Below are 25121 nucleotides of genomic sequence, written 5' to 3'. Positions count from 1 at the left end.
GCCCGAGCTGCTTTCTTACCACCTTGGTGCCCGGCTCTCCCGTCCCCTCCCCTGGACTCCCCGGAGGAGAGGTCGGGTCCCTGCTCCACTGCGGCGGGGGGAGGCAGTGGGGCTGCACCCTGCAGGGTGGGGGCTCCCATCCTTCAGTCCCACGGTCAGGCGTGTGGGCAGAGTTCCGGCCACACCCAAGGACTGATGCCCGCCTCGCTGCCGCCCACCAGCCCTGAATTGAATTGGCTGTGGAGGAGGCTGGCTTTGACTAAGGACTTGCATCTCCTTGTTTTCCGGATGGGAAATCCTCTCTCTCTCTGAGTTCAGGGGCCTGAGAGTATCCGCTTGCCCTAGATCTCCTTTAGTTAGCCAGAGGAGGGCCGGTATGGAGATGCCCAGTGTGGGCGGAGGGAGGGCCAGCCTGAAGCTTAGGGAGCGAGGGGGGGTTCCGGGCAACCTCAGGAAGTGGACACTGAAAGCACAGTGGGGGGTCCCACGAGGAGGTAGGGGGGCTATGACCTTGTGTCCCCGGCTCCCCCATGTTCCAAGTGCAGGAGGGAAGTCACCAGTCACCCGTGGACTCACCTGGGGTCTCCCCCGGCTCCCCTCCCCTACCCCAACTCCATCACCCACGACACCCCAACTCAGGAGTGGGGGCCAATGCAGTCAGGAGGCCTGGAGCTGAGAGAGCGCTGCCCGGCAGGGCAGGAGAAGGACAGGGGGCAGCCCCCATACCCTCACAAAAGGGAGGCCTCGGGCACCCCCTTCCTATCCTTTCCACCCTGCTGCCCCCCCAAGGCCCCTCTGTGTCCAGACAACACACCACAGGTCCCCCTGACTGTCGGGCACGGTGAAGGCTCAGGGGGCCGGCTGAGTGTCCAGGCCAGGGGCAGGGACAACGCTTCCTCCGTCCGTGAGGTCACGGTGGTGAGTCCCTGCCCTCCCATGACAGGTCCCAGCCAGCTTCCTGAGACCCACACTTACCACCATGCCCCAGTAGATCCACCCCAAAACATGCCAACCCCGAAACGTGTGAGTCCTCACGACACGGGGAGCAGGGTGGTGTCTGGGGCACTGAGACTGTCACATGGACACTACCTCCCCTCCCCTTGACCTCAGGCCCCACGGACGCTCACAGAAACACAGAAACCACACCCCGCTGCTCCCCTCTCCTTCGCTCTCAGCACAAGTGGGACAGGGGGAGCCGCCAGCACCCACGGCCCGACTCTCCTCTCTGGGAGGACAGACGGAGGGTGGAGGTGATTCAGAAAGCTGCCTGGGAGTGCCTCCGGGGGGTGGTGGGGACCCAGAGGCCCCCTGGCCTTCCCTTGCCCACCCCCTCCCCGGTGCACAGGGCCTCGGGGGCCACGTCCCTGGGCAAGGCTCCAGGACCGTCTTGCTGGCAGGGCGGGGACTTGATCCCATGTTCCCTGAGTGGCGCCAGCATCTCCTGGTTCCGGGAAGGAATGTTTGGGGCCCCGTGGGCGGCAGCGCCTGGGCCCGGGTCAGCGGCTGCCCCATGAGTCTGCTAATAGGTGAATCATTGACGCCAGTCTTCGGGTCATCCATGGGTGGGCAAAAGAGGGTTGCCATAGCAACGCCTAAACAGGAACCCAGGCCTCCAAGTGTTAGGATGCAGGCTGGGCTCTGGGGGCCATGGGGTGTGGCGGGGAACCTCCGACAGATGTATCCAAACCCAGATCTTAAAGCAGTAGCATGGCTGTTATGATAGAGACTATGGGGTGGCCTGGCCTGGGTGGGACAGGGTGGGGGGTGGTCATCAAACTCTTCACAGATCACTCACTGTCATTTACCACGAAGTCAAGGCATCACAGAATTTACTCACAAAGGGGCCTGAGGGACCTGCCCTTCACTTCATGTGTAGGAACATCCACTCGGGTTAACCCGGCCAGTGGTTGTGCCGGGGCTCCCCGTGCCCCAGGCCGCCTATCCCCGGCTGTACATTTCTAGGCCTCAGTTTCCTCTTCTTTAAAATGGGCTGGTATCTGTCCTGCTGACCTCAGAGGCTTCCTTCCAGGGCCAAGAGGAGAGTGCCAACAGGCGAGGGAGGGGGTGTGACTCAGGCGGTCAGTCCTGGCCTGGGTGGAACAGGGGCCCCCAAAGAGCCGTCTCAGTTCTAAACCCAGGATCCTGCCAATGCAACCTTATTTGGAAAAACGGTCTTTTCAGATGGAGTGAAGATAATGCTGGAATGCGCTGGTTGCCTAGTAGTCAGGATCCCAGACTTTCACTGCCGTGACCCAGGTTCAATCTGGATTACCCGGGTGGACATCAAATCCAGTGACCAGTGTCATTAAAAGAAGAGCAGAGGCACAGCAGGAAGGGGCCCATGACTGTGGAGGAGGCAGAGAAAGGGTGAGGGGAGCAGGGGGACGCGGCCGTGAGCCAGGGAGGCCCCGTGACCCTGGAGGAGGCAGAGCTGGGGGCAGGGAGCAGATGTGGCCTCTGCCAGGGGGGCCGGCAGCACCAGGAGCCGGAAGAGCAGGAAGGAACCCCCTCAAGCCTCCTCAGGACCGATGACCTGACCACTCTGGCCGCCAAACACATGTCCATTGCTTGAAGCTGTCTGGTTCATGGTTAGTTGCTTCGGCAGCCCTGGAGACCTGGACAGCTGAGCAGAACTCGAGCTGCCCTTCCCAGGAAACAAGCTGAGGGAACCGGTGGTGAAGACAGTCAGGATGTGGCTTGGGAGGAGATGGCTGGGACTCACCCCCTCGGAGCCCACGTGTCCTCAGACCCCTGGTTTAGCTCGGTTTTTCACAGGAGACAAGCGGAAGCAGCTGCAACAGCCCCTGGTGAGTCCCCACAGGGAGCTGGGGGTGAGCTCTCAGCATAGACCAGCACGGGAGAACCCCACATCGCTGTTACCAGCCGGCAGGAGGAAACTGATTTCCAGCGCCTCCAGGAACTGCCCCTTTCACCGTCATCCCAGCGCCCCTGGGCCAGCACAGGGCCTCCAAGTTCCTGCAGACAGAGCGTGGGTGTCTCACCTCCCACTCAGCCCCCAGGTCTGATGGGTCTCCTTTGCCCGAGCCCAGAGCGCCACCCCCTCCATACGCAGCAATCTGCAAACCCATCCCCCCGCCTTACCTGCAGCAAGTCTCTGAAGACGCCTTGGAAAGCCACAATTTTGAGCCAGATCTTTTTTGTATTGATTTCTGGCTCTTGGTTGGGGGAGGGGGAAAGGCTGTGCAGAAAAGCTGGGCTCTGGGGACCTGACAGTCCCAGGGAAGACGGAGCCACCCTGCTCCTCACGCTCCATCCCCGTGACCTTGGGGTGCCCTTGAGCACACTGCCCCACCCTCTCCCGCTAGTCTCTAGCAGCAGCGGGTCAGCAGGTGCTTCCAGCAACACAAAGAACATTGGGTCTCCCTAGAAGTGAGGTGACAGATCTGCTGACCAACACACACAGGAGGTTTCCCCTCGAGGTGGAGAAGCTGGCAGGAAACATCTTTGTGTGACTGTGTCTTCAAGTTCAAGTACAAATCAGACACAGAGGGAAGTCAATGAGAAGCAGAAAACAGAGCCCAGAGCAGGTGTGTGTGTGTGTTCTCTGTGTGCATGGATATGCAGGTCTGCACACGTGTGCATTTGTTGCTCCGTGTGTTGTATGGTGTGCACACATGTGCTTGCGTGCCTGTGTGTGTCTGCATGTGTATGTGACTTGCTCTGTGTGTGTGTGTGCACGTGCGTGTCTTCTACTCGGCTCTGTTTTTCTGACAGCAGCCTGCACACATAGGCATAGGGCTGCCCACCTCCCCCATCCCTGCAAATTCAACCCTTGGCCTGGGATCTTGGAGGAAACCCCGCATCAGAGCACCTTGCCCAGCGACTGCAGCAGCCAGGGAGTTGGCCCTGATACGGGCCAAGTGGGGGCTGCAGCCTGCATCCAGGCCACCGCTCAGCTGGCTGCGGCCTGAGTGGGAATCCCCTTCCAGGACCCCTACTCCCCTCCCTGTTGCAGCAGGTGCCTGCTCGTGGGGACGCAGGTCCAAGCATCGACCCTCAGATCCCAGGTCCTGTGGCAGCTTCTCCACTTTCAAATGCCGCTCTGACACGTGTGCATAAGCCTCTGGGTCTCAGCCTGCTCCCCAGCAGCCACCCGCAGCATCTGGCTGGCAGGACCTCTGAGCCCATGACCCGGCCACTTGTGCCAGGCTCTGGGGCTGCCCGCGGGGTCCGCGTGCCCTCCTGGGACATGGGAGGACAGACGCTGCTCTGCGAGTCTCCCCAGCAGCGGCTGTGGGGGCGGGGAGACAGGTGGCTGGGGCGGGCTGGCATACCTCGTCATTCTGTGTGGGAGGAGATCCCGCCAGGGCTGCGGGAACCCCCAGCGCGGTGCTGGTCTGCCAAGACAGTGATTTCCACTTTTTCAAATGATTTTGCAAAAAAAAAATAATAATAAGGCAAAAACTGCTTATTACAGAGAAATACCCCTGGGTCCCTGTGGGGCTTTCTCTCTGTTCTGGAGTCCTCTGTTGGACCCTGGCTCCCTGAGTCAGGATGCGCGCCTCTCAGAGCTCTCTACACAGCCAGCCCTGCCCACACAAGCGAAGGCCTCTGCGGATGTGTGTTGCGGCTGCTTCCCGCGGTCTGGACCCATGAAGGTGACCTCTGTGACAAGCTCCGTGCCTCCTTCCGGCGTGTCTCAGCAGCCGAGGCAAAGCCTCTGCTGCCATCTGGTGGTAAAACTTGGAATGGCAGGTGATCATCTGGGAACTAGACATGCCAGGAGCATCTTGTCCACCACCCTGGTAAACTGGTGATACTCAGACAGCTTGATAAACTTGTCTGTGGTCACACAATGAGTTGCCTGCAGAACAACCAGGCTGGCTTCCTCAGAGCCGCTGACTTACAGGTTAGGGGCGATGCTGTAAAATAGTACACATCAAGTAGGGGTTCAGAGTCCTGCCTTTGAGGTCAAGCAGATGGGGTGGGTCCTGGCGAGGCCTTCACCAATGGGGAATGCCAGGTAAGTGACTCAGCATCCAAGCCTGGGTTTCCCCCTAACAGTGGAGCCCATTACAGGTGGCTGGGCTACCTGGGGGCTGCCAGCTGCCAGTGCAGTTGGCACGGTGCCTGGCACACAGTAGGTGCTCAATCACTGCTCCTGCTGGTGCTTCTGCTGATGACAGTGATGATGTTATGATAATAATGATGATCTTGCCACTCGGGATGAAAATGAGACCCCACTAGGGAACAGGATTGTTCCTGCTCCAGAGCCTCGTAACCACATTCAAGCTGGTGTTTACCGGGTTGAGATGCTGCCCCCCTCCCCACAGAGATGTAGGATGAGGCCTGAGGGAGGAGGCGGATCCTCACGGGACTGCCTTCCCCCACACTCACCCTGCCCAGGGACATGGTCACTCTTCCTAAAGCATCCCCAGATTCACCTGGTCGTCGGTACCACTGGAGTCATCAGACACACAGACTCCCAACTCCAGCCCCACAGGCTCGTTTACTGGGTCTGGGGTGGGGCCTGGGCATCTAGTGGGTCCCACAGGCTGGCAGTTTTGGGGGATGCTGACCAATTCCACCTTCCGGTCGATTCCGGTCTGCTGGTTCTGGTCGTGGGGACAGCCACGTGTCCTAGAGAGGGGAGGGCCAGGTTTGGTGGCCCAGGACTGCCAGGGAGGTCCCCCCACCAGGAGAGAGGTGTCCCCCAGGAGAGATGTGACCAGAGGTTCCCCAAGGCAGGTGGGGGCCTGCCACCCACACAGGTGGTGCGCTCCAGGCCTGCATCAGGTAGACGGACATGAGCCTGAAGAGGGGAGCAGACAAATATCACAGACAGGGAGGCCTAAACAGCAGAAGTTCATTTTCCCATGGTCCTGGAGGCTGGAAACCTGAGCTCAAGGCTGTGTCCTCTAGGGCCTCCCTCCTGGGCACATAGCCAGCCGGCTCCTCCCTCTGTTCCCAAGTGTTTGTCCTTCTGCATGTGTGTCTGTGTTCCAACCTTCTCTTCTTATAAGGACACCAGTCCTGCAGGGCTAGGAGTCATTTTAACTTCATCACCCTTTCAAAGACCCTCGTCTCCAAAATGGGCTTCCCAGGTGTCACTAGTGGTAAAGAATCCGCCTGTCAATGCAAGAGACATAAGAGACCCAGGTTCGATCCCTGGGTTGGGAAGATCCCCTAGAGGAGGAAATGGCAACCCACTCCAGTATTCTTGCCTGGAGAATCCCCATGGAGAAGACCCTGGCAGGCTACAGTCCATAGTGTGGCAAAGAGTCGGACACGACTGAGCAACTGAATGACAAGGATGTCTCCAGAATAATCACCTTCTGAGATGCTGGCATGAGGACTTCAGGATGGAGATTGGGGGCTCACAGCTCAGCCCGTGACCAGGCTGGGAAGAAACCACAGTGAACACAAGAGCAGCGGGCTTCAGTAACAACTCCGTCCTGGCTGCAGCCAGACCCACAGACCTAGTTCCCCCAGACCCAAGCGGTGAGAGGCGAATGTGAACAAAGGGAGGTGCCTTCTGGGGTGACCCGAGAGGAGCAGGCCACTTCAGAGACTCTGATTTTCCTCAATACCCACCACCTCCAAAGAAACCCTCCCCAGACCCCAAATGCAGCGGCCATTTATGCCGGTTACACAAGGTGCCCCCTTCTCCACGGATGTGGGTGAAAAGGCAGGATGGTGGCAGGGGGCTTCCTATTGGAAGGAACGGGGCAGGCAGGGGTGGGAAGGAGTCTGGAGAAACTCCACGGAGGGAGGACCCTTCTGTAGAGGGGGGCCAGACCTAGAGAAACGCCAGGCTGCAAGGATGTGTGTGTGTGTGTGTGTGTGTGTGTGTGTGTGTGTTCCACTGTTTTCCACTAAAAACCCCCGTAACAGCAACTGTTTCCCTGTGTTGAGTGGGGGTCACTTCTGAAAGTTCTCCCATGTGTCCTCCCCTCTTGGTGTCATTTCTCCAGGAGGAAGAACATGGACACTGCCCCAAGTACCAGCCCACTGACCCCATCAGGCTGCCCAGGGCCCCCAGCCTCCACTTCCCAGGACAGGGTTGCCTCCAACCCGGGCATCTGCCTGCTTTCTGCTCCCAGAAGCCACATCTAGCCCCACCGCCATCTCTGGGGTCATCATGCTCCTGGCAGGGCCCCTGGCTGAGCCCCCTGCCAGCTCCCCAGGGGAGGCCAGCAGCCTCCTGTCTCGGGGGAGTCTGGGCAGACAGGGAGAAAATCACCCCTCTGGGTGAGGGACATTCAGCCCTGGTCACCAGAAGCCCCCCGAGGGCCCCATGACTGCTCCAAGAAAGGAGTGGCAGAGCGAAGGGGCACCTCCCACACAGACGCCCAGGGCATGGTGCCTAGGAGAGCGGACACTTCTGACCGCCTGCCCTCTTCCCTTAGGGAGCAAAACCCCAAGGGAGCCTGGGCAGGATGATGAGGTCCCACGTGGCAACCCAGTTTGCACGCAGGTTAGAGAGGGGACCTCAGCTGCTCTCCCTCCCGTGTCCCCCTCCCCACCTCCTTCCAACCCTGGGAGGAGACCCCACCAATCTGGACAACTGAGGTCGAGGGGGGGCACTGGTCTGAGAGCCGAGGACGTGACCTGGTCACTCAGAGGTGGCTGGGTTGAACAGGGACAGGTAGACCCTGCCTCCCCTCTCCCATCGCCTCCCAACCCCAAAACAAGTAATCCTCGCCTTCTCCATAGCTCCCCAACACCCCCGCCCCCCAGCCCCGGACAGATCACACAGCCACCACACCGCAAGTTGCTTGTGTCACCTGCTCTTTATTGACTGCCACGGGCTGCCTTCTCAGGGGTGACCAGATGCCCCAAGAGCGGCACTACAGAAAGGAGGGTTGAGGGAAGGGGGTCTGAGAGGCCAGGCGCAGGGGAGCCCCACCAGACGGACCTCATGAGAGTGCCTGCCACCAAGGGCCAGGACCACCGGCTGGGCCTGGAGACCAGAGGCCACCCAGAGATGGCTCAGAGACGGGTGCTCTCTGACCTCCGGGGCAGAAGCTGTGATGGCGGTCACTTCCACCGAGGGGCTGGTGTTGGGATCCGGGTCACTCTGAGGTCTCTGCACCACAGGCTGGGGCCCTGGGCCCTCCTGGCTACTCTCTCAAACCCTCAAGCCCTCGGAGAAGAGGAAAAGGAACTGGAAAGGGGGGAAGCAGAGGGAGATGGATGCCCCCACTTTCTAGGGTCCCCCAGATGGATGGGTGTGGGGACCGCAGCGGGTGGCAGCCGAGGCCGAGGCCGAGCTTAGGACGAGGGCGCAGAGCTGGGCTTCTCCTCCCGGGACACGGGGATGGCCCGCTCGCTGTGGCCGGCGTCCACGCCAGATGGGACCTTGGGGCCAGAGAAGGTCAGCATGCCGTCTGCGGACAGGGAGCAGGAGAGTGCAGACTGGTCCACGTTGGAAGGCAGGCGGTAGCGGCGGTGGAACTCGCGGGAGATGTAACCATGGTCATCCTGGGGACGGGGAGGACGCGGTCAGAGGCGCTGCGGCTGCCGGCAGCCCCCAGCCCCCGTGGAGGAGGCCCAGGCCGCACGAGGTCAGACCCACGAGGCTCCTCTGGGCGGTGGGCGGCAGGTGCTGGGCTGTGTCCAGGGCCCTGGACCTCCCTGCCTCCCTGCATGAGATCTGGGCCCGCCCAGGGCCCTTGGCTCTTCTCACTAATTTCATTACAACATCTTGCGAACAGTCCTACCCTGGCCCCGCCCTCAAGTCCAGCTTCCCCTTCACCTGTGGCCCCAAGACCATTTGGGCTCAGGTCCCTGCCATCCATCTAACCAGAAAGCCACGCCTGGACATTCCCATCTCCTGATGCCCTGGCCCAGCTCCCGCCACCTCCAAGTGGAAAGACTCGGAGCCCCAGGGAAGTGTCCGGGCTTGTCTCTAGGACCCCAGGAGGGGAGGACAGCAGATGGGTGGGGTCTGTCCCCCAAGTCCAGCTCCCCCACCACCGGAGAAGCCCTGGTCTCCGACCTGTCCTGGCTGGCTGGGGTCCTCCCTGAGTCAGGTTGTGCCCCTGTCCCCAAGATAATGGGCATCAGGGCTCCAACAGGAGTCGTTGGCTGCACCAACCCCCTGAGTGAGACTGGTGTGAAAGCCTGCCTGGCTAGGAGCTCGCCCCTCAGTGCAGCATCTCCTGGGGTCTTTCATAACCCTACCCAGTCACCCAGGGGTTTGGACAGAGCCAGGGATGCCAAGCAGTGCCCCACTGGGGACTGGCCATGCTGCCCCGGCCTACGGAGGTCCCCAGGTTGGCCAGGGTCTGGAGCGGTGGTCCTGCCTCTCAGCTGAGGCTGCAGCCAGCCCCAGGCTCACCTGCCGCTCGTTGTGCTTGCCATGGATCTCCACGAAGTCCTCCTGCACCTTCACCGTCAGGTCCTCGGGAGAGAAGTGCTTCACGTCCAGGAAGATGACAAACTTGTCCCGGTCGGATCGGACCTGAAACCAAGCACCCGTGTGGGTCCTGCGGGGCCGCGGCTCAGGGATGGGGACTAGCTGGAGCGGCCGGAGCTGGGTGGCCGGGGCTCAGTCCCGGGTTATCGGAACAGAAAGAACCATCAGGGCTCTGACCGCTCCCTCCGAGTGCCCGGAGACAGGGGCTCCCAGGACTCAGGAGTGAGTGGACACTCGGCCAACAACCAGAACCTTGGAGGTCTGCTGTCCGCCTGACTGGTGAGGGGTTGAGTTGCCTGTTATAGATTGGTGGGTTAAGGTTGTAGGGTTGGTTATGTCTTAGCTGCTGGCTTTTTGGCTGGTTATGGGTTGGTTGACTATCCGGTTATGGTTGTGCACTGGTTATGGTTTGTTCAGATGGCCGATGAGATCAAATACTTGGGCCCTGCCCACCTCTCCGTCAACAGCCTGGGGCCCTGTCTCTGCACGTGGACAGATGTTCCCAGTGGTCTGCACAGACCACCCAGCTCCTCACACACTCCCCCTCCACTCCTCGGAGTGGTCAGCCTTGCACCAGCTCTGGGCAGGTCTCTGTGTTTTAGGCAGTGGTGAGACCCGGCACCCCCAGAGAGCTGGACCCTGCAGAGGGAAAGCCTGTGGGCCTCCTTGCTGCCCTTGGGGGCCTGGCCTTGGGCGGCTGGGCAAACTCTGCAGCTCTGGCCACAGACGGCTTCAGACAGGAGGCCTCCGACCTGACCTTGGGCAGCACAGCCCACGTCAGGTATCCGACCTGAGGGCACACACAGCCTCGGAGCATGAAGCTGGGCCCTCCAGTGCCCATGCCCCAGTGGCGCTGCTCTCGGGGACCCCAGATGATGGTGGGGACCTCACCCACCACATACAGGTCACGAGTTGAGTGCAGGAGGCATAAACAGTGGGTGGGCTCCTCTTCCCACCAGCCCAGAGGCATGGAGGCTCTGCTGGGGGGATGGCCTGCCCAGCCTCTGAGTCCAGGAGGGACGAGATTGGGCAGGAAGGGAAAGTGGCCCCGCGGCGCTTACCACCCGCTTCACGAGACACGACGGGGCCCCCGCTGGCCCTCAGAAGCCCCTCTCTCCCATCCGGCCCGCCCCACGGCCGCAGCGGGAAGCAGCGTGGCCGCAGCCTCACCTCAGAGATGCCGGAGTCCAGCACGGTGCGGAAGAGGGACTGGCGGTAGTAGGGGCTGATGGTGGAGGACAGGAAAGGCAGCAGGTCGTACTCGAAGAGGCCCTCGCCGAAGAACTGGTCGAACAGCCGGCTGGGGTAGAAGGGGCCCAGGGCGCGTTTGAACCAGGGGTGCTGAATGGCGATATCCATGGTGGGCAGCGGCTCTGCGGGCGGCCGGGGCGAGGAGATGGTCAGAGCAGGGCCTGTGGGCAGCGCACTGAGGAACTGGGATGCGGGCCCTGCCTATATACGCCGGGGCAGAATGGAGGCATTAGAGGGATTTGTCTGGAAAGCGCGAGCTCAGGAGGCAGGCCGCCCAGTCAGCAGAATCGTAGGCCGGCCAGGCTGAGCGCCCACCTCGCCCAGCCCTGGCTGCAGCGCCGACCAGCGGGAGCTCCCTACGCCAGGAGGACGGGGCTGCCAGGCGGCTCCTCTGTGGCGGCTCTGCGTCCCCCACGCTCTCCCTGGTATCCAGGGAAGACTCTCATCTCCCTTCCCCAGGGGAGGCTCCGTGTGCCGGGGACAGCGCCCCTCTCTGCACACATGGACCCCTGTGATCCCACGGCTGCCCCCCGAGTGGGAGCTCGTACCCCTGCTTCACAAGCCAACAGGCACCCAAGTGATCGCCCAGCCCCACAGCTACCGGGTTCGGCTGCATTTCCTTAAGGCAGAATTACCTCCCTTATATCTTGGTGATCACAAAAATGATACATACTTGTAAAAACCTTGGGAAAGACAAAAAGTGCAGCTCAGAAGCTACAAAGAGCCTGTGACTCCAGCACCAGGGAGGCCTGTCATGGCGTCTGCGTGTATCCAGGAGGGGAGGCAGGTTTGCTTTGACAAAGGAAAACCGCATGTGCAGGAGTCTCCTCTGGACCCCGTCCCTGCAAACCTCAAGGCCTGGGAACAGACAGAGCCAGGCTCCTTCAAGCAGGTGCCCTGCCCTGTGCCAGGTGTGTGACTGCTCTGCCCATCCAACTACGGCCCAGAAGGCGTTCCAGGGAGACCCACCACAGTCAGGACACCCCCGGCTTTAAGGCTTTCATACTTCTCAGTAGCTTGGCCTCTGGGAGCCTTACACTAATGCACCATTCCCCTCCCCACTCACAGCATAATAGAGAGTCATTCCCATGCCCTACCCCAGCCGGCTTTCTCATGCATAGTCCAGGCGGCAAGACACTTATTCATGCAGTTTCTCGTGTACTTAATCATTCAGTCACATCCAACTCTGTTGTGACCCTTTGGACTGCAGCCTGCCAGGCTCCTCTGTCCGTGGGATTCTCCGGGCAAGAATACTGGAGTGGGTTGCCATTTCCTCTTCCCGACTCAGGGATCAAACCCTCATCTCCCATGTCTCCTGCATCGCAGGCAGATTCTTCACCCCCTGAGCCATCAGGGAAGCCTGCAGCTTCTTACAGAGGCCTTCTTGCAGAGACCTTGGGTACCGTTCAAGGCCAAGATGACAGCGCCCTATTGGTTTCCAGCAGCTGCTATAACTACTATAAAGGATTATTCCACAACAAAAGCCTTTTTGGGCAGTTGGAGTATGGTGACCTTGAAAAGACATGAACTTGTGGCTGAAAACAATATAAATGTATCACCTTGTGGGTTGGAGATCAGAAATCCACCTGCATCTCACTGGGCTCAGATCCAAGAGTCAGCAGGGCTGGCCCCTCCTAGGGATCACCCCCTCTCTTACATCTGCTCTTTAAGGAACCTTATTTCCCTGCTTGCCACATAAGGTGACAGTCTCAGGTTCTGGAATCCCCTCACTGCAGTGAGGGTTGGGGAGAGCTGTGACCCTTAGTTCAGGAAAGTCCTGCCAATCACACCCAATACAAGCTCACGTCACTCAGAGACAACACCTAGTTCATGTCGACTTACATCTCAGGCCTTAACAGCTTCCTCTCCAGTTTGCCGACCTCACCTATTGGCCAAAACTGTGGGTCACATGTGCCGCAGCAGGTGGCCCAGCCTGGCTCTGCAGAGCGGACCCGGGGATAGATGAAGGATGGCAGATGAAGGCAATGGGCACCAATGCTTCCAGCTCGCCTGTGTGGCTTCTCCTGCTCACACTTGGCCTCTCACACACAGCCCCTCCCACCCTGGATTCTGAGAAAACAAGACCCTTTTTATCCAGGTCTAGCTTCCTCCTTGAATTCACAGCTGTATGCTAAGGGGTGCACTGTGTGTGTGTGTGCAGAGATTTATTAAAACAAGAACAAACCACCTAAAATCTGTTCTAATTATGCAGGTGCAATATACACCTCTTCTTCTGTTAGTCTACCTAATAATCTAGTTGGTTCTTGGGACTTCCCTGGTAGTCCCGTGTTTAGGACTTAATCTTCCAATGCAGGGGGTGCAGGTTTCATCCCTAGTCAGGGAACTAAAGTGGCTTCCCAGGGGGCACAAGAGGTAAAGAACCCACCTGCCAATGTCACATGAGATGCGTGTTCGATTCCTGGGTTGAGACGACCCCCTGGAGGAGGGCATGGCAATCCTCTCAGTATTCTTGCCTGCGGAATCCTATGGCCAGAGAAGCCTGGGAGGCTACAGTTCATGGGATCAGAGAGTTGGACACGACTGAAGTAACTTAGCACACAAGCAAGAAGCTAAGATCCCACATACCTTGGAAGCTAAGATACCGCCTACCTCGGAGCCAAAAACCAAAACCTAAAACAGAAACAACATTGTAACAAATTCAGTAAAGACTTTAAAATTGGTCGGAGTCAAAAAAAAATCTTAAAAAAGAAAATGTAGTTGGTCTATTTATTGGAAGTAAGAACATCCTATAAAGTCGCTGTGAAAGACGAATTAGCAGCTAGTGAGACGTGGCCCCCAGGGAAGCACAGGGTCAGAGTTCTGCCAGCCTCTGGCCACAACAGTTTCATCAGCCAATCAATACTTGAGCTTGTTTGGTGTGTGTTTGTAAGTAAAGACAGCTGATTTCATGCGTGTTGTTGATTCACTAACCCTGAGCTCCCGCCTGCATCCCCATAACTCACTCCTGTAACAAAACTCCTCTGTGACACCCTACTTTCTCCAGAGGTCACAGCGCAGCCTCCTGAATCTGGGACCCGAGACAGCATTCCCACTGGGCTTGGGCCATGAGAAAAGCAAAATCACCGGGAAAAAGCACAAAGATGTAAAAAACCTGGCACTCAACTGGCCTGGAAAAGAGGCTGGTTTGCAGCACAAGCTGAAACAAGCAGGCGGAGCTGCCCTGTCGCCCTCGGCTGGGGACGTGCATGTCCGGCCACTCGGTTTCTCCATGTCATCTGCTCTGCTCAGTGAGTGGCTGTGAAAAGAGCCGTGAGAATTGATTTGGGGTCAAAAATAAATGTCAGAGAGTAGATGATATGGATTGACTTGCATCTCCCCAAAGTCCTGTGTTGAGGTCCCAACCCCCAGCACTTAGAACGTGAACTTGTTTGCAGACAGGTCTTTTAAATAGGAGATCAAGCTAAGATAGATCAGCCTGCGAGGATGCGTCCTGGCCTGATACACTGGTGTCCTCACGAAAAGAGGGACAAGGACACAGACACACACCGGGGAGGACCTCATCCCCTAGGATGGTGTCCTTACAAGGGGAAGACACCAGTGGTCCCCAAACATGTGAAATACCCTGTGAAGACACAGCAGGAGATAGCCTCTCCACGCCAGAGGGGGAGGCCTCAGGGGGTCCAGCCCTGCTGCGCCTAGCTGTGGCTACCAGCATTCACACTGAGGAGTCATTCCTGCCATGTAACCACCCATATGTGGTTCTACACTGTGGCAGCCTGAGCACCTAATGCTGAAGACTGGTCCTCAAACACGGAATCCACAAATACACAGAGGGCCTGCTTGTGTGTAAGCTTCACATCTGAAGAGTTCTTTTTTCTTAGCCATCTCTAAACATTTGCTGGGGCTTCCCAGGTGGCGCTAATGGTAAAGAATCCATGTGCCAATACAAGAGACCTAAGAGATTCAGGTTAGATCCCTGGGTCGGGAAGATCCCCTGGAGGAGGGCATGGCAACCCACTCCAGTATTCTTGCCCGGAGAATCCCATGGACAGAGGAGCCTGATGGCACTGCAGTCCATGGAGTCACAAAGAGTCAAACACGGCTGGTCCACTGAGCATGCAAACATTTGGAAATGGTGATCACCTGGAGGACCCTCAGTGACATGGCTAGCCCAAAGCTGGCAGATTCCACTCTGTGTTTCTGTTCTGCAGCCAGTTTCCAAGGTCAGGAACCACTAAGGCTCCCAGGGCAGTTCTCACCTCTGGCCTCTGTGATGTGACTTATTTCCGTGCTTAAACACGGGATTTTTAGAATGCAGTGACAGCCCATGTAAAGCCGCAGCACCAGAGTTATCCTCGTTCTGTCGTTCTATGTGACTTCGCAGCACTTCTGCTGTTGTTTAGTCACTAAGTCGTGTCCAACTCTTTTGCGACCTCATGGACTGTAGCCCACCAGACTCCTCTGTCCATAGACTTCCCAGGCAAGAATACTGGAGTGGGTTGCCATTTCCATCTCCAGGGGATCTTCCAGACCCAGGGATCAAACCTGTGTTTCCTGCTTGGCAGGCGGGCTCTTTACCACTGAGCCACCAGGAAACGTTTTGGCACTTTTACTGCATATTTAAAAAGCTGTGAAATGAAGCACAGACTGTTACATGTGATGTTGCAGTGCAAACAGTTTTGGACAGTGATTTAAGATGGAAATATATTCTCTTTTATGGTTAATTGTTTGTTTTAAAAAACAAATCAGGAAACTCATGTTTATCCATGATTATTCTCCGATTACACTGGAAATAAATGTGCTCTGTGGACAAGGAAGGGTTCCAAAGTGACTGGCTCCCGGAATTAAATGTACCGGCACGCCACTGGCCTGGGCTCCTCCGGGCACCCCACTGGCAACCCAGAGGCCTTCTGCAGCTTGACAAGAGTGGCATGGGCCCCGCAGCTTTCCAGGGACGACCCGAAGTCCACCCTACATGCGTCCCCTCAGGAGTTCTCAGAAAGGCCTTGAGTGGAGCCCTTTGGCCGGGACCCCAGCCTCGCCTCTGGGGGTTCCAAGCTGTAACCCGCCTGGTCACCAGCAGCCTTGGGAACTCCAGGAGGAGACAATGCTCTCAGGAACAAAAGCAGATCATTGACAGGAGGGGTTTTTTCAAGAAGGTCTGTGTGAACTAAGTTTTTAGAAGAGGACCAACGAGTCCCGTGATGTTCTTTCTATTTTAAATGGCATTTTTACTATAAAAGTGGTCCATTGCCCTTATTCAGAATTTGGACAAATCCAGTAATCTAAAAGTGGGGGGAAAACCTGTCATCCTACCGAACCCTGAGTGTTTAGTCTTGGCTGCCTCAGAGGAAGGGTGAGACTTCCCCCTTCTGTTCGTTGGGCTGTTTATCGGGGTCGTGGGCACCAACCACAAAGCGGTGCCCACGAGAAGTGGAGCCACAACGCCCCAGCAATGTGCTCCTGAGACCCGCAGGGCCTCCAGGGTGAGGACGCACAGCGAGGAGGTGTCCTGGGGACCCAGCCACCTTGCTCTCTGTTACAAGGACACCCCCGCAGGCCTGTGCAGGGACCCCTGCCCTCGAGCTGAGCGCTAAGCCAGGCCACCCCGGCCAGGACCCTGATCTGTGCAAATCCCTAGTGACCAGACAGCTGTGTTCCCATATCCCTGGCCCTCTGACCTGTCCCCAGACCCCAACAGAGGTCTTCCCACCCAGCCCAGCCATGGAGGCTACAAGGCCACAGAGTTGACCCCAAGGCCACCCCCAGTACCGATAAAGGAGCAGATGCCATGCACGGGTGTGCCTGTCTGCTTCTTGGGCCAGGGTTGGCCCTGGAGCCCCCACCTGGAAAGGAAGGACCAGGCTCATGGAGGGCCCGGGTGGGGGCAGGCAGGAAGCCGAGGTCCTCAGGCTCCCCAGTATATGCCTCTGTGTGTGTCTACTGAGGGGGTGCATGTGTGTGCCTGTATGTATGTGTGTGTGTGTGTGTGTGTGTGTGTGTGTGTGTCTGTATGTGGGGGGTGCTTGTATGGTATGTCTGTTTCCTATGTGTGTGCGTGCATATATGTCTGCGTGTGTGTCTATATGGGGGGATGCACATGTAGGGTATGTGTGTCTGTGTATCTGTGCAAGTGCTTGTACGTATGTCTTTTTGTACATGTGTTTGTATGTATATATGTGTGTCTCTGTGTATGTGTGCTTGTGTGTGTCTGTACAAGGGGGTGCCCATGTGGGGGGGGTGTGTAGTGTGTGTGTTTGGGGGAGCATGAGTCACAGTCCCCAAGATCATCTCTCTAACATCTGAACAAATTGGGACCCGTCAGGAGTTTGGGGTCCGACCCTGGCAAAGCCCTGCGTCGGCAGGAAGTGGGGCCTTGAGGGTGATCCCGGCATTGTTTCTGCAGCGCTTAAGCTGCTCTCAGCAGTTTTGCATCCCGCTGCCCCAGCTGAATGTCAGCCCTTCCCACACAAAGGCTGGTATTTGCTTTATCCACAGCATTCCCGGACGTCAGCAGTCTGCAGGCGTGTTCGCAAATCCCCGGGCACCCTGATTTTCCACTCCAGGGCCCAGCAGGGCTCAGCCACAGATGTGCCCCGTGCAGGCCATCAGGTGGTGCTGGGGGTCACTGGGCTGAGCTCTCACTCGTCCTGACTCTCCGTGAGGCTGACGGGCTGCAAAGGCAGCCCAGGGAGGGAGGGCAAGTCTGACCACCCTGCACCAGCGCCTTTGCAGGTCATGCTTGGCCCTGGCAGAACATACAATTTTGCCCACAACACTTCGCATTTTCAATAATTTTTGTCATGAGAGTAAAGTGCTATCTCATTTAGTTTATTTTTTGTTACAAATGTTTTCATACATCTAAAATGTAGAAAAAATGGTACAATGACCCCAGGTAGTTATCAACCACATTCAGCAATGATGGTGAGTTTGGTCCCACTTGCTTCATCTTCTTTTTTCTTTCCTGAAATATTTTCAAGCAAAGCCCAGACTGCCTGTCATTCCGCCCTTATATGGGTCCCTCCTCTTTTTTTCTCTATATTCCAATAAATGGAATGTAGTGGCTTTACAGTGTTATGTTAGCTTCTTCTGTACAGCAAAGTGAATCAGCTATATGTGTACATATATCCCCCTCTTCCGAGAATTTCCTTCCTGTTTAGGTCACCACAGAACACTGAGCAGAATTCCTTGTGTTACACAGCAGGATCTCATTAGTTACATATGTTATACATAGAGTGTATATGCATCAATCCCAATCGCCTATTTCATCCCGTGCTTCACTTTCCCTCTTGGTATCTATATGTCTGTTTTCTATATCTTTGTCTCTATTTCTGTTTTGCAAACAAGTTCATCTATACTATTTTTCCAGATTTCACACTTAAGGGTTCAGTTCAGTTCAGTCCCTCTGTCATGTCTGACTCTTTGCAACCCCATGGACTGCAGCACGCCAGGCTTCCCTGTCCTTCACCAACTCCCGGAGCTTGTTCAAACTCATATCCATCGAGTCAGTGATGCCATCCAACTATCTCATCCTCTGTCATCCCCTTCTTCTCCTGCCTTCAATCTTTCCCAGCATCAGGGTTTTCTCCAATGAGTCAGTTCTTCCCATCAGGTGACCAAAGTATTGGAGTTTCAGCTTCAGTATCAGTCCTTCCAAACAATATTTAGGACTGATTTCCTTTAGGATGGACTGGTTTGATCTCTTTGCAGTCCAAGGGACTTGCAAGAGTCTTCTCCAACACCACAATTCAAAACCAGAAATTCTTCAGCACTCAGTTTTCTTTATGGTCCAACTCTCACATCTATACACAGCTACTGGAAAAACCAGTTTTGACTAGATGGACCTTTGTCAGGAAAGTAATGTCTTTTTAATATGATGTCTAGGTTTGTCATGGCTTTTCTTCCAAGCAGCAAGTATCTTTAAATTTCATGGCTGCAATCACTATCTGCAGTGATTTTGGAGCCCAAGAAAACAAAGTCTCTCACTGTTTCCACTGTTTCCCCATCTATTTGCCCAGAAGTAATGGGACCGCATGCCATGATCTTAGTTTTTTGAGTGTTGAGTTTTAATCTAACTTTTGTTCTCTCCTCTTTCACTTTCATCAAAAAGCTCTTCAGTTCCTCTTGGCTTTCAGCCATAAGGGTGGTGTCATCTGCATATCTGAGGTTACTGATATTTCTCCTATCAACCTTGATTTCAGCCTGTGCATCATCCAGTCTGGCATATCGCATGATGTACTCTGCATAGAAATTAAGTAAACAGGTTGACAATATACATCCTTTACGTACTCCTTTCCCAATTTGGGACCAGTCTGTTGTTCCATGTTCAGTACTAACTGTTGCTTGGAGAAGGGAACGGCAAACCACTTCAGTATTCTTGCCTTGAGAGCCCCATGAACAGTATGAAAAGGAAAAAGATAGGACACTGAAAGATGAACTCCCCAGGTCGGTAAGTGCCCAGTTTGCTACTGGAGAAGTGTGGAGAAATAACTCCAGAAAGAATGAAGAGGTGGAGACAAAGCAAAAACAACACACCGTCGTGGATGTGACTGGTGATGGAAGTAAAGTCCAATGCTATATAAATAACAATATTGCATAGGAACCTGGAATGTTAGGTCCATGAATCATGGCAAATCAGAAGTGGTCAAACAGGAGATGGCAAGAGTGAGCATCGACACTTTAGGAATCACTAAACTAAAATGGACCGGAATGGGCACATTTAATTCAGATGACCATTATATCTACTACTGTGGGCAAGAATTCCTTAGAAGAAATGTAGTAGCCCTTATATCAACAAAAGAGTCTGAAATGCAGTACTTGGGTGCAATCTCAAAAGCGACAGAATGATCTCTGTTTATTTCCAAGGCAAACGTTTCAGTAATCCAAGTTTATGCCCCGACCAGTAATGTCAAAGAAGCTGAAGCAAAAAAAAAAAAAAAAAAAGACCTAATAACGAAGTGAAAAAAAAAAAAAAGAAGCTGAAGCTGAATGGTTCTATGAGGACCTTTTAAAACTAACACCAAAATAATATGTCCTTTTCATCACAGGGGACTGGAATGCAGAAGTAGGAAGTCAAGAAACACCTGGAGTAACAGGCAAATTTGGTCTTGGAAGACAAAATGAAGCAGGGCAAAGATTAAGAGTTTTGTCAAGAGAACACACTAGTTCTTCCAAACACCCGCTTCCAACAACACAAGAGATGACTCTACACATGGACATCACCAGATGGTCAATACCAAAATCAGATTGATTAAATTCTTTGCAGCCAAAAATGGAGAAGCTCTATAGAGTCAGCAAAAACAAGACTGGGTGCTGACTGTGGCTCAGATCATGAACTCCTTGTTGCCAAATCAGACTTAAATTGGAGAAAGTAGGGAAAACCACAAGACCATTCAGGTATGACCTAAATCAAATCCCTTACAATTCTACAGTGGAAGTGAGAAATAGATTTAAGGGACCAGATCTGATAGAGTACCTAAAGAACTATGGACAGAGGTTCATAACATTGTACAGGATGTGGTGATCAAAACCATCCCCAAGAAGAAGAAATGCAAAAAGGCAAAATGGTTATCTGAGGAGGCCTTACAAATAGGTGAGAAAAGAAGAGAAGCGAAAGGCAAAGGAGAAAAGGAAAGGTATACCCATCTGAGTGCAGAGTTCCAAAGAACAGCAAGGAGAGATGAGAAAGACTTCCTCAGTGATAAATGCAAAGAAATAGAGGAAAATAATAGAATGGAAAAGACTAGAGATCTCCTCAAGAAAATTAGACATACCAAGGGAATATTTCATGCAAAGATGGGCTCAATAAAAGAACAGAAATGGTGTGGACCTAACAGAAGCAGAAGATATTAAGAAGAGGTGGCAAAAATACACAGAAGAAATATACAAAAAAGATCTCATGACCCAGATAACCATGATGGTGTGACCACTCACCTAGAGCCAAACAACCTGGAGTCTGAAGTCACATGGGCCTTAGGAAGCATTACTACAAACAAAGCTAGTGGAGGTGATGGAATTCCAACTGAGCTATTTCAAATCCTAAATGATGATGCTGTGAAAGTGCTGCACTCAGTATGCCAGCAAATTTGGAGAACTTAGCAGTGGCCACAGGACTGGAAAAGGTCAGTTTTCATTCCAAACTCAAAAAAGGCAATGCCAAAGAATGTTCAAAGTACCGCACAATTGCACTTATCTCACATGCTAGCAAAGTAGTGCTCAAAATTCTCCAAGCTAGGCTTCAACAGGATGTGAACCTAGAACTTCCAGATGTTCAAGCTGGATTTGGAAAACGCAGAGGAACCAGAGATCAAATTGCCAGCATCTGTTGGATTATCGAAAAAGCAAGAGAGTTCCAGAAAAACATCTATTTCTGATTTATTGACTATACTAAGGCCTTTGACTGTGTGGATCACAACCAACTGTGGAAAATTCTTCAAAAGATGGGAATACCAGACCATGTTACCTGCCTCCTGAGAAATCTGTGTGCAGGTCAAGCAGCAACAGTTAGAACTGGACATGGAACAACAGACTGGTTCCAAATTGGGCAAGAAATACTTCAAGGCTGTATATTGTCACCCTGCTTATTTAACTTCTATGCATAATACATCATGTGAAATGTCAGTCTGGATGAAGCACAAGCTGGTATCAAGATTGCCAGAAGAAAAATCAACCTCAGATATGTAGATGACACACCCTAGTGGCAGAAACTGAAGAGAAACTAAAGAGCCTCTGCATGAAAGTGAAAGAGGAAAGTGAAAAAACTGGCTCAAAACTCGACATTCAGAAAACTAAGGTCATGGCATCCAGTCCCATCATTTCGTGGCAAATAGATGGGGAAACAGTGGAAACAGTGAGAGGCTTTACTTTCTTGGGCTCCAAAATCACTGCAGATGGTGATTGCATCACCAAATTAAAAAATGCTTGCTCCTTGGAAGAAAAGCTATGACCAGCCTAGACAGCATATTAGAAAGCAGAGACATCACTTTGCCCACAAAGTTCCATCTAGTCAAAACTATGGTTTTTCCAGTAGTCATGTATGAATGTGAGAGTTGGACCATAAAGTTAAGAACTGAAGAATTGATGATTTTGAACTGTGGTCATGGAGAAGACTCTTGAGAATCCCTTGGACTGCAAGGAGATCAAACCAGTCCATCCCAAAGGAAATAAGTCCTGAGTATTGTTTGGAAGGACTGATGCTGAAGCTGAAGCTCCAATACTTTGGTCACCGGATGGGAAGAACTGACTCATTGGAAAAGACCCTGATGCTGGGGAAGATTGAAGGCAGGATGAAAATGGGACGACAGAGGATGAGCTGGTTGGATGGCATCACCGACTCGATGGACATGAGTTTGAGCAAGCTCCGGGAGTTGCTGAAGGACAGGGAAGTCTGGGGTGCTGCAGTCCATGAGGTTGCAAAATGTCAAACAGGACTGAGCGGCTGAACTGCTTGAGCGAATGACCACCTGCTCAGCCGCCGGAGCGGAGAACTGGGCCGAGCCTTCTCTCTGCCTAAAGGCGGGAGAAGAGCGCCCCCTCGTGTGCATCGCCCCAGCCAGCTGGGAGTTTCCACCCCTTTCCCGTCAAATGTGCAGCCCCAGCTGCAGCAAGAACCTGAATTTTACAAGGTCTGTTCCTGACTGCTCTCTGGTAGATACACCCACAACCACTGACATACAACACACTACTACATATGAAATAGATGACAAATAAGGACCCACTGCATAACACAGCAAACTCTACCCAATACTCCATAAAGACCTAACTGGGAAAAGAATCTAAAAAAGAATGAATCTGTGTATATGCATATGTATAGCTGATTCACTTTGCTGCACACTTGAAACTAACACAATGCTATAAATCAACTATACTCCAATAAAATTTTTTTAATGAAATAAAAATTGGCTTTCAGAATTTCCGGAAATTAGAAATAAGTAAATACACCCACCACCTTCACACCATCACTCAAGATTTGACACATCTGAAACCATCTTACAACAGCTGCCAGATGGAAAGAGCTCAAAGTTTACAGAACTACAGACCTCCTGTCTGATGCAGCCGTTTCACCTGCAGGAAAGGCACCCTACAATGTGTGTTTAATGGTTTCACAGGCATGGAGTAGCCTGGGCCCGGGGTTACTTGGCCCGGCTGTGTTCGTGACAACAAAAGTGGACACTAGATAAAGGCACCCCAGAGGAGGGTAGGTGCACTGAGTTCCCTGCCTGGGGCATTCTGAAACCACCTTAAAAATGAAGAAGTATGCACAGCCACACCCCCAGCAGCACATGCACATAGTGAAAAGGTGGAAGCAACCCGAGTGTCCATAAGAGGATGACAGATAAACAAAATGCAATCCATCCACACGGTGGAAGGTTTCTCTGTCTCAAAAAGGAAGGACAGATACATGTATAATATGTATGGCTGAATCCCTTCACGCTACTCACCTGAAACTATCACAACACTGTTAATCAGCTATACTCTGATATAAAATAAAAGGTTTAAAAATTAATACGTAAATATGCTACCAGGGGAAAAATTAAGCATGTGTGGCATATAACAAAAGGAAAGACATTCTGAGATCTGCTACAATGTGGATGAATCTTGAGGACATGATGCTCTGTGACACAAGCCTGAGATGAATGGACAAATACTGTATGATCCACTTATATGAGGTCCCTGGAGGAGTCAGATTTATAGAGACAGAAAGGGGCTGAGCGAGCAGAATGGCCATGAATGTTTAATAGGGACAGAGTTTTTCTTGGGGATGATGGAAGATTCTGGAGGTGGATAGTTGTACAGTAGTGTGAATGAGCTGAATACTGTAACAAGCAGGATACTGTGGGGCCTGCCTGGAACAAACACCCCACCCCATCTCCACCGTCCTCCTTGTCTGCAGAAAAACATTAGCCTCCTAGGCTTTCCCCAGGTTCTAAAGAGTAAATTTAGTCAGAGGAGTGAGAATAGGCAGAAAGAACGAAAAATAGTTAAGCAAGACAAAATAATAATAGTTTGGCCATTAAGCAAAGTCAAGGAAACTTTAGTTCCTCCCAAGGGCTATAGATAATATTCTGAGCCATGGCCTTTGAGCTGCTTTGCTGATGCCGAAACCCTCACCAGGAGGAAGTTAACTCTGTGCTGCCCACAAGCAAGTGGACCCCAGACCAGTTAGAACTAGAAGGTTGAAGATGTTGACTCCTGATTACCTCACCACCAGCCAATCAGAAGAGTGGCCCCGAGCTGATCACACACCCCACAACCCCTCTCACTCATCCTGCCTTTAAAAACTTTTTCCTGAAAGCCTTTAGGAGTTCAGGGGTTTTGAGCATGAGCTGCCTGGACTCCTTGCTCAGCATCTGCAATAAGCGCTGCATTTTCCTCCATTGAAACTCAGCTGATGTCAGTAGATTGGCTTTACTGCTTGTAGGAGAGTAGACCCAAGTTTGGTAACAATCCTCTGAACTGTGCATTTAGAGATAGTTAAAATGGTAAATTTTATGTAATGTATGTGTGTTAGTTGCTCAGTCCTGTCTGACTCTGTGAGACCATGGACTGTAACCCACCACGCTCCTTCATCCATGGGATTTCCCAGACAAGAATACTGCAGTGGGTTGCCATTACCTTCTCCAGGCAAAGATGAAGCTATAAATGACATTATAAATGTCAGCTATAAATGACATGATATAGCTATAAATGACATTATTTCATTCTTTTTTTATAGCTGAATAATATTCCATCGTATATATGTACTACATTTTCTTTATCCGTTCATCTGCTGATGGACATTTAGATCGTCTCCATGTCTTGGCTGGCAGGTAATATTTTCTGTTCACAGCAGGCAATGTTTTTTGTGCCCATCACCTTTGTCTATTGTAGAATAACACTGCCGTGAGCATTTGGGTACAAGTTTGTGTGAGACTGAATGTCGTTCTAAAATCGGATGGCGTTGGGTGTTCCCTGGTGGACTAGCGGTTAGGATTCAGCATTGTCACTGCTGTGGCCCAGGTTCGATCCCTGGTCAGGAACTGAGATTCCCACAAACTGCACCTTACAGCCAAAATACCTTAAAATCTTTACAAAATAAATAAAAGTGGATGTCATCGGAGAGCTTGAATGGCACACTCCACCTTTGAGACTTTTAAAACATGAATCAGATCTCAATTCTGTCCTCCTTCACATTCCCCAGTGGCATCTAGCAGTTTCACAGTGACATCCACGTGACCTGGCAGGAGCAATCTCCAAACTTGGTCAGGCTCACCTCCGCTCTCTGCCCCACTCCAGGGACACCGGCCCCCCTCCTGTGCCCTCCTCTCACCAAGTTCACTCTCCACTCCCCTCCATTCCCAATTCTCCACACCAGTCAGGTCTCAGATCCAACATCAGGACCTCAGTGGCCACCCTCATCCCATGCCCACCCTTCCAGTCACTCATTCCTTCTTAACTCCCTTCACAGCTCTTAGCAGGATCTGAAATTAGCTCATGAATTTTCTTGTTTTCTCTCTTCCCCTGAATGAGGGTTTGCTGACATTAAAAA

At 53.2% G+C, this 25121-nt stretch overlaps 1 protein-coding gene across 2 annotated transcripts; it reads right to left on the bottom strand.

Annotated features, from left to right (window-relative positions):
* Window positions 1–7735: 7735 nt before the first annotated feature.
* Window positions 7736–13427, bottom strand: CRYAA (crystallin alpha A). Of its 2 annotated transcripts, none has more exons than XM_070465902.1 (4): window positions 13020–13427; window positions 10553–10755; window positions 9305–9427; window positions 7736–8445 (listed from the first exon to the last, which is right to left on the bottom strand). In XM_070465902.1, the coding sequence occupies exons 1-4, from the start codon at window positions 13150–13152 to the stop codon at window positions 8236–8238; spliced, it is 669 nt and encodes a 222-aa protein (XP_070322003.1). In that variant the 5' UTR covers window positions 13153–13427; the 3' UTR covers window positions 7736–8235. The 2 variants fall into 2 exon arrangements, with proteins under 2 accessions (XP_070322003.1, XP_070322005.1); XM_070465904.1 differs by having other exon boundaries at window positions 13220–13427.
* Between the last annotated feature and the right edge of the window lie 11694 nt (window positions 13428–25121).

Source organism: Odocoileus virginianus, chromosome 4 (genome assembly GCF_023699985.2).
Source record: "Odocoileus virginianus isolate 20LAN1187 ecotype Illinois chromosome 4, Ovbor_1.2, whole genome shotgun sequence".
Taxonomy (NCBI): domain Eukaryota; kingdom Metazoa; phylum Chordata; class Mammalia; order Artiodactyla; family Cervidae; genus Odocoileus; species Odocoileus virginianus.
The sequence above is the reverse complement of the archived record's forward strand: the minus strand, read 5'-3'. Positions and strand labels throughout refer to the sequence as shown.

Bases quoted from the DNA above. Each gene is read 5' to 3' on its own strand.
- CRYAA (XM_070465902.1), bottom strand. From the start codon at position 13,152: ATGAACTGTAGCCTCCCAGGCTTCTCTGGCCATAGGATTCCGCAGGCA. The intron at 9,428-10,552 runs GTGAGGCTGCGG...GCTTGGTTTCAG, and splicing joins TGGACTCCGGCATCTCTGAG to GTCCGATCCGACCGGGACAA. The intron at 8,446-9,304 runs GTGAGCCTGGGG...CCCCGTCCCCAG, and splicing joins GCAAGCACAACGAGCGGCAG to GATGACCATGGTTACATCTC.